The sequence below is a fragment of the Sphaeramia orbicularis genome, chromosome 9, assembly GCF_902148855.1.
Source record: "Sphaeramia orbicularis chromosome 9, fSphaOr1.1, whole genome shotgun sequence".
NCBI lineage: Eukaryota > Metazoa > Chordata > Actinopteri > Kurtiformes > Apogonidae > Sphaeramia > Sphaeramia orbicularis.
Genome location: NC_043965.1, coordinates 23,714,699 through 23,723,233, shown reverse-complemented (window position 1 = coordinate 23,723,233; position 8,535 = coordinate 23,714,699). Strand labels below are relative to the sequence as shown.

General features: G+C 38.1%; 1 protein-coding gene across 2 annotated transcripts; it reads left to right on the top strand.

The window, feature by feature from the left end:
- Positions 1-67: 67 nt before the first annotated feature.
- On the top strand, positions 68-8,262 carry golm1 (golgi membrane protein 1). 2 transcript variants are annotated; one of them, XM_030143654.1, is made up of 11 exons: positions 68-272; positions 1,705-1,846; positions 1,986-2,165; positions 2,380-2,434; positions 2,549-2,651; positions 2,904-3,027; positions 3,792-3,951; positions 4,072-4,299; positions 4,833-4,982; positions 5,146-5,244; positions 5,641-8,262. In XM_030143654.1, the coding sequence occupies exons 2-10, from the start codon at positions 1,718-1,720 to the stop codon at positions 5,241-5,243; spliced, it is 1,227 nt and encodes a 408-aa protein (XP_029999514.1). In that variant the 5' UTR covers positions 68-272; positions 1,705-1,717; the 3' UTR covers position 5,244; positions 5,641-8,262. The 2 variants fall into 2 exon arrangements, with proteins under 2 accessions (XP_029999514.1, XP_029999513.1); XM_030143653.1 differs by having other exon boundaries at positions 3,789-3,951.
- The last annotated feature ends 273 nt before the right edge of the window (positions 8,263-8,535 follow it).

Sequence of the window (8,535 nt, the reverse complement as noted above, 5' to 3'; positions counted from 1 at the left end):
AAGGTTCATACTTTATTTGGCCTGTTTCATAATATCTTTGACTGAAAAACACGTCAGTCCTACAGTAAATGAAGGTAGCACGGTGCTGTCCCTGTCTCAACCCAACTGTTAACACACGGACAGACGCTCGGCTGTGTTTATGATAATAATGGATAAGAGGTCATTGTATAGTTATTGGTAATTGCCGGTCAAAGGTCGCCAGATATCGCCAAACATCACGACTTTATCTTTGCATCAGCTCGGTCCAGTTTTCTTGGTCTGAAGTCTCCCGGGTAAGTTCATGATTTGGTTGCTAATGTTAGCTAGCTACCCTAAACAGCGAATGGGGAAAAGCTATGATGCTAGCGACGTTAGCGTTAGCTTGGAAAACACAGTGGCATCGCTGGACACATCAGCACTGATAAGAATAAAAATTAACCAGTTTGAGACAAGTTAATCATTCTCTTTCTCTCTCGTGTTGACTAGGTTATGGTTAAGGTTTACATTAGACAGCTTTGTCATTCTGTGATCCACGTCTGAGTGGTCACCGTTAACACCGAACCTAACCTTACGATTTCCAATCTCCTTCCTGACCTTAATTTTGCTGATCGATTATACAAACAGCCTGAATTTAACGTTAGCTGTCTGACGTTAACAGACACTGTTAACGTCATTGGGATGAAAGCGTCATATCTGTCTACACCTGACTAAAATGTGTTGATGTCTAAATGACGGCTAGTTTACTTGACTAAATACTACGGATTTCTCCTTATTTGATTGTGATCTTTAGCGAGCATTTACTCTCTCGAGGAAAACTTTGCATATACTGAAGACAGGATTCATTTGTCTATAGACAGAATTATCTAGTATCAGCATCGCTATATTGTTACAACATTAATTACTTTCTCTGGGTCCTTCTAAGAATTATTTGCATGTGGTTTTTCGTGAAGAGTAATAGATTTGTCTTAATCATTGACTTTGCATTTGGTCTGTGAGAAATGCATAGAAATTTGCCTCTTACACCTGGGTTATGGCCGAGTAATTTGAATGCTGGGGGGAAAAATGCCAAGGTAAAAGGCTGGGTTGGCATATTAGTAATATGGAGATTGATGTCCATCTTAATCAGAAATAGTTGAGATCTTGGATCTATTTGCAGTTGGATACTGTGGCCATTGTGATGCAGGGCCTATGAAACCGTGAGAATGTCCTGATAAGGTGTGCTTTCTCAACATGGTCCTGCCTTGTTTATAATTGACTCAGCACTGCTGTGCAAAGTATGACAAAACATACACTTCAGGGTGGCTTTATGGTCTTTAAATGTCAATCTTAATGTTTATCTCTTTAAAAATAAAATTTCAGCTTGTATAACGAAATTGTTTACAGAAAAATGTCTTAATGATACTCAAGTACTGCAGATAATAGTAATAATAATAATAATATGTTTAATTTGTGTAGTGCTTTTCATAGAACTCAAAGACACTTTACATACAGCAGATAAAAATAGAAACCAGACACATTTAAAAACAGATAAAAAGCAAGTTCAAAAGGCAGATATACGAATATAAAACAATTAAACATTAACATTAAACATTAAAAGCAATCTTAAATAAATGAGTTTTTAAAAGGGGTTTAAAGGTGTTGAGGTCAGAGCAGTGTTGGATAGATATTAGTATTCCTGTTGTAGATGAAGGTCAGGGATGACCCTGCTGTGATATGTGTCCCCAGTCTGTGAACAGCCATGGGTGGGCTTGGAAACGGGCGTCGTGGAGGAAGATCACCCCCTCTAATGATTGGTGCGCTGGTTGCCTGCATCCTGGTGCTGGGCTTTAACTACTGGATGTCCAGTTCCCGCAACCTTGAGCTACAAGTAGGTGGATCTGTGTGTGTGACTTTGGGCGTATGACTTTATAATGTGTAACACACAGTCAGTTCCAATGCAACTTTAAAATCTGCAATGAAACTTGAACGTACCTCAGCTCAACTTAACTCTCTGGTGTGTGATACAGACAAAACTTTATGAGTTAGAAGGCCAGGTGCGCCGAGGGGCAGCAGAGCGAGGAGCTGCAGAGATAAAGAAGAATGAGTTCCAGGAGGAAATTCAGAGACAGAAAGAGCAGATCACCCACATTGAAAGCCTCTACAAGAGACAGCTGGAAGGGGCCCAAAATGCCTGTAACCAAGAGAAGGTGCGCACACCTTTACTTTTGTTTCCTCAAGAATTTGAGAAACAGCTCATCCATGTTTCAGGCACTCTACAGTCAGCAAAGGCGGCTTCTGTTCTATCTGGAATTAAATTAAAACTGCATATTTGCAGTGTCTATGCATTTTCACAAGAAACACAAATAGATGCAAACTTCAAAGCAAATGTAAAATTAAGTTTTGTTGTATTTTTCTTTCTAGAGCACATTACAGCAAAACATTTCTTCCAGTACAAAAACTATACAGGAACTCAAAGGTAAGTCTTACATTTGAACTCAGTTTCTCAAAAGATGCATTTCAACATAACAGCAGAAAGTGCTAGAGGAAGGACATGATACCAGTACACAAAACTGTGTTAATGTGTGTGCAGGTCAGTTGAATCAACTCAATGATGATCTGGGGAAGCTTCAGAAGGAATTGCAGAATTGCCAAGCCAACATCAACACCCTCAACAACAAACTCACTTATGACATGTAAGACTAAGAAGCATTTCATTAACCTGTAGACATTAAAGTGAATTGTTTCATGTGCTATTTTTTGCTGCTCTCTTGATTAGATTCATTTACAAAAATGTTTGACATTAATTCAGTTACATGATTTCATGTCACAGTGTTGGATATAATGTGGTACTGGTTGATGCTCTTGTTTTCCATCCAAGTCAAGTGACTATGACACTGTGCTCCCTGACTGTCATGTTGCATGTTTTTGTTTTCATGCATATGTAGGACCCACTGTCACTCGCAAGTCCTGTCTCAAAAGGAGCTCTGTGATGAAAGAGTGGCAGCCGCTAAACTTGAAGTTCAGAAGAAAATGGAAAAGCTTATCCCTCCTCCAGGTGTTCCCTCACAGGTCAGGTGACCTTCCACTCTAACATGTTGAAAGCTGTAAACTTGTTATATGTTCTTCTTAAACCTCTTACACCCAGATGCCCTGGTATCAGGGGTTTGTTGCTATCGTATTGCTACGCAACGCTTGTTGCAGTGTACACATGCTATACATCCATGCAACCAGAAGAACGGCAGCTAAAAGCTCAACAAAACCAATGTTCATAAAACAGAACATAAGCCAAACAACAAGCACTTAAATGAGCAAACATCACGAGAAAACTAACATTCTGAGACCAGCACATGTCATAAATAATTTCATAAAACAAAAGACCAATGCAACAAACTTTGGACTGCTAAGCTAACACTAAGCAGAATAGTACAAGTATTATTTCTCCACTGGTGAAAGTCACTGAACAAGTCTTGGTTTTGCCATTTTCTGATCATAACTTGGTTTTATGTGAATGAAGCTTCTGCTATTGGGTACCTATTCCTTTGTTTTGTGTTAAATTGAAATGATTCTGACTGGAAACAAAAGACCTAGAGTTTAAGGATTAGGTTTTGAGCTTACATGCCAAGACATTTTGTGATCCAATTCTAGTCCTTTTTTATTGCATCATTGTTGTCTGTCAGAACATTCTCTTTATTTTGATTGTGATCAACTAAGCATGTGTAAAGTGAGCCCATGTAGTTGCATTTACTGTTTCTACTTTCACAATCCTTGCCTACTCGCATCTTCTTTTGTAAGCAAAAGGGAACTGGAATTGATGATTATTACCTCCTCAGCAGGAAAATGGAGGGGAAGGAACAGTTAAGGAAAAGGAACCATTGACAAGTGAGCCTGACACAGGCAAGACATCACTTGTTGTAAGCCACACACCAAGCATCATTCAACCCAAAGCAAATGAACCAACAGAGTTACTGACCAATGAGATCATCGAGGAAAAAGGTAAAAGAGTTGCACATATATTTGGGTCAGTCACTGTATACAATGATATAAACAGAAGTGTAAATTTAATAGTTTTTTGAATGCACCCTGGTTAAGCTGGCTTTCTCCCTTACTTCTTAGCTTCAGATACACTCTCACCTGTGAAAGGTCTTGCCAGACTGGAGTCCGAGTCTGTTCCCTCAGCTGCTGCAGTCAAGCAGGATGACATTCTTCCACCACCAGAGGGAGCTGTTAAAACACAGGCTGGTGAGGCAGAGACCAATGGGCCTTTGGAAAATAACCTAAACGAGAATAAAGAGGATAAAGACTTAGAGCTGATGGATGTCCATGAAGGAGCACAGACGGAGGGTGAGGAAGTTTGTATTTTAGTGGCCATGGTGTCACAGATCTTCTATAACTTACTTGCCTCATTCAACTTTTAGTGCTGAATAGAAAAACACCAACATCTGACTTGTGTCGTCAGTATGAAAGAGTTCATTTGGAAACAATCAGGTTGTTCATTCTCAGGTCAAATGACTGCATTAGTCACTGGTATTTCTGAGCTCCTGATCACCATTTACAAAGACAAGAAAACCTGGTGTATCTGATTTTTTTCACTCCCTTTTCCAGTGTGACACTGTAACACACACAAATAACCAGGGAGTACTGGTATTTATTGTTTTTTGTTTTTTTTTTAAGAACAAAATGCCATTGCAGTTTTGTACTTTTCATGCAAGAGGTAACACTGGCAAGACAGTGAGGTGAAAAAAAAATAGTATTAGTGGGTTTACCTGTATATGTGCAGTTGTTTTTTTTTTTTTTTGTTATTGTGTAAAAACAGTATTAGTAACAGGTTGTTACAGGTTGAAGTTTTCGTAAATCAGTCCTGTCTTTTCAAGCAGATCCTGGGATGGAGGGTATGCTGATTGGCCAGGGAAAAGCAGATGAGACTCCTCAGAAACCGGAGATGGCAGATGAATACGACACAGATGACCAAGAAGTGGGTGAAGGTGGTTTAGAGAAACAGCAGCTGAACAAACAGGAAAATACTGGTATGTGTGTCCTCATGGAATAATCATGAGAATATTTTTGACTTAGCTGATGCAAATGTGTGAATGGGAAAGTTCCTGGCTAATAGAGGTTAGGAAATACATGCACCATGGGAGGGCATGTTCCATGCTAAATGTCTGTGTTCCACATTTTATTATTTGATAGATCAGGACATGGAAGAGGAACTAGCCAACTACAATGGAGACGACGAAAACGAAGGCGAGTTTGAAGCAGACAAACAAGCTGAGCTTGCTCAAATCTAAGGTAAGTATTTTCACATATACCCTCGATATTTGTACAATATATAAGAAATATTAAGCTGATGTGAAGTGGTAGCTGTTGTTAATCATGTCAGTAGGTTGTGTTTTATTATTGTTTTCATACTTACGTCTGTATTCAATTAATTTAGTTTATTTGCCAGATTTATGATCATTGTTTCTGTTGACCATTGGTTCAACTACTGTTAGTGAAAGTAAACTATATCATACTAAATATATCAAACTCATTCATTACAACAGTTTCCTTATGGTTATCTCATTTCCCATCAGATATGTACACGCTTTAATAACTGTAATGAAAGTGTTTCCTGTGTTAATATTTATCAAAATGACAATGAATCTGTAGATACTGAATTCTCTCTTTTTTGTTTGTTTTTTTCAGTGCTGGATTTGAAAAGCCACATACACCAAATTGTGACTGGATGTGTTTTACATTTCAACACCGCAAACACAAAACGGAAAAAAAACAGGTTAAAGATCTGTGACATACATTTTACTTTTTTTTTTTTAAATTATAATCTGAAACTTATTTTGTTGCTTTATGTTTTGTCAATCTCCATGATGAACTGTGCTGTATTGAGGATAATACATTCACAGCTAAATACCATATCTAATTTGCAATATTCTGAAAGACTCTAAGGTCTCACACACTTCACCATCACGTACATTTCACTGTAAATGTCTGAAGACAGGAGATGTTTACAGTGATGTGGAAGTACTCAATTCTTTAATATTTTGCTGTATGTGTTCTTCTGACATGGAAAACACAGCTTAAGACATCACAGGGTGGGAACTATTGTGGCTTGAATAACCGAACATCTCAACATGCCTGGAAATCAGTTGTTTTTCTACGTTGTTTAGTGTGTCACATTCACTCGTTCATAGGGTTACAGGTTTTAAAGAGTGGAAAGGATGCTGTATTTGGGTCAGATGTCAAGTATCTCAGCGAACACAGTTTCTATATGTACAGAAGATGTAGGTAATGTGCTGAGTTGCTTGTTAAAATGCTGACACCAGTTATTTGACTGACGTAACCCAGTCAAATGGCAAACAGCTCGAGTCCCAAGTTGCCAAATACCCTGTTAAAACAATGGCTTCCTTCACGACTATCAAGCAAATATTAAATTATTTTCTGATGTAGCTTGGTCAGGGTTTAATGTATATATTATTGTAACTGCTGTAACTGTAGATGTTTCAGAAAGGCAGTGAGGCGATCGTTACCGAGAGCCCACTGTCTCGGCTTCATTAGCATTTCACTGTCGACAACATTGTTGCTTCTCAGCCAAATGTGGCGCTGCTGAATGTTTGCTATAATGTACATTTGGAATCAGTAAAACCTTTAGAGAGTTTTATGAAGAAAATACTTTGGAACATGGATGACATGTGTAGGTCAAGATTTTAACAGATGCCTTATCAGTTGTGTATACACCTGTTTCTCCGTGAATTTGTACAGGTAAAGCATCTTTTTTTTTAATTTCAGAAACAAGTTTTTAATAATTTTGTTGTTTACTAATAATTTGATAGTCATAGTAATATTAGGAGAAAGCAGGTAGTATATAGAGGTGGGAGTCCTTTTTACTTTGTGGATGCTGTCCCTGGTCTGCGGATTTGATATGTTGTATAGTTTGTAAAGAGCAAGGAGAAGAAATGCTGCAAAATAATGAAGGATGTTTCCTTGAAGGGGAACAGCGTGTTGTGCAATCCAGTAGATATGAACTATTCAGCCGCTGTGCTACAATGTATTAGTCCAAGAAAGCTGTACTAGTCTAACAAGCAAGCAGGTCGACACAGATGTAAAAGTATAGGCATCAGAAATAGCAAAATATTTAACTTATTGCTTTTTATTTCATGGAAGATAGGAGAGACTCAGTGATTGATTTCACTGTGTAACCACATTTACGCCTTGTATTGTAACACTTCGACTTACCAACGGCTCATTCCAGAAACCTGCAGTCATGTAGTGGAAAGTTCTGTGGTTCCAGTGCCATGATCTGACTGAGCTCTTTCCATGAAATGGCAGTGATACACAGTCAAAGCAGCACAGATCTGAGAAATATTACAGGTACAGGTGTATAGGTACGAGTTTATATTAGAAAGTTTCAATCTCCTGGCCATTTGAGGTATAACCTTTCATTCACACGGTCGCTTTAGCTGCTGTTGTGTCCATTACAGCGATTCAGCAGCCAGGCGTTAGTCTCAGATCATATTTCATACCCAAGGTTTTCAAATCTAGAATGTGTTTCTAAAGCATGTGCTATAGTAATTAAATGTGCTAAACAAAGACGGAACCTAATGGTTTTATTTAGCAGTGTCCCCTCAACATTTCTTAGATCTCCGCTGTTGAGGGTATGTCATATTGTCTTCATTATTTTTACTCGACGAGACGTTTTTAAATCCGTGTTTATGTGTACAAATTAGATTTATTGATTTATCACTTTAAAATTCTAATCTAATTGTTTAGAGCTCAAATTGTATAAAGTAAGTTAATTAAAAGTGAATGTTTCTGTAATAAATACAGAGGAGAGCTAATGCTGTGAGAGCTGAAGCAGAGAAGTGGAAGATAAACGATCTTTATTTTGGTCTAAATCGATGCCAGTCCCAGCAGCAGAGAGGCTGTCGAACAGCCCCACATCTGCCCTTCTGTTCAAATTCAAAGACGTGGACCCTTGTTTGTGTGTTTTTTTTTTTTGTTTGTTTCCCCGCTGGTAGATCTAGCTGGGAACACATTTCCTGTAAAATATTATTTCTAATATTTTGTAAAATGTGACTTTGTTTTCAAAGTGGTCACTGTTCATGTTACGTCGACACTGCAGAGCATGCACAGTTCCTGCTTTGTCCGCCTCTTTGTATAAACTGTTCTGATTTCTGGGTCTGTGTACTGCAGATGCTTTTGTAAGTGGATGAACATTTTCTTTTGACTTTATTTAGTCCTGTTGAACAAATTTTGATTTAAATAATCCTAGTTTGTTTGTTTTTTTTGACTAAATAAACTGTTTTATTACAATTACTGTGCCTTATGTGATGTTTACGTTATGACTAGCATCATCCACAGCAGAAACAGAATATTAGTCTTATTTTAGCGGAAGTGTAATGATATATTATTATGTGCATATGCACCTTAGTCTCTGTAACAAACAACTGAAATTTATGTACTCTTTTTTTTCTCTGTAACCCCAACTGGTCAAGGCAGACGGCCATCCTCCAGGAGTCAGGGTCTGCTCGAGGTTTCTGCCTATTAAAAGGACATTTTTCCTCAGCACTCACAAGTGTTTGCTCC

Bases quoted from the DNA above. Each gene is read 5' to 3' on its own strand.
- golm1 (XM_030143653.1), top strand. From the start codon at position 1,718: ATGGGTGGGCTTGGAAACGGGCGTCGTGGAGGAAGATCACCCCCTCTA. The intron at 2,435-2,548 runs GTAAGTCTTACA...ATGTGTGTGCAG, and splicing joins AACTATACAGGAACTCAAAG to GTCAGTTGAATCAACTCAAT. The intron at 2,652-2,903 runs GTAAGACTAAGA...ATGCATATGTAG, and splicing joins AACAAACTCACTTATGACAT to GACCCACTGTCACTCGCAAG.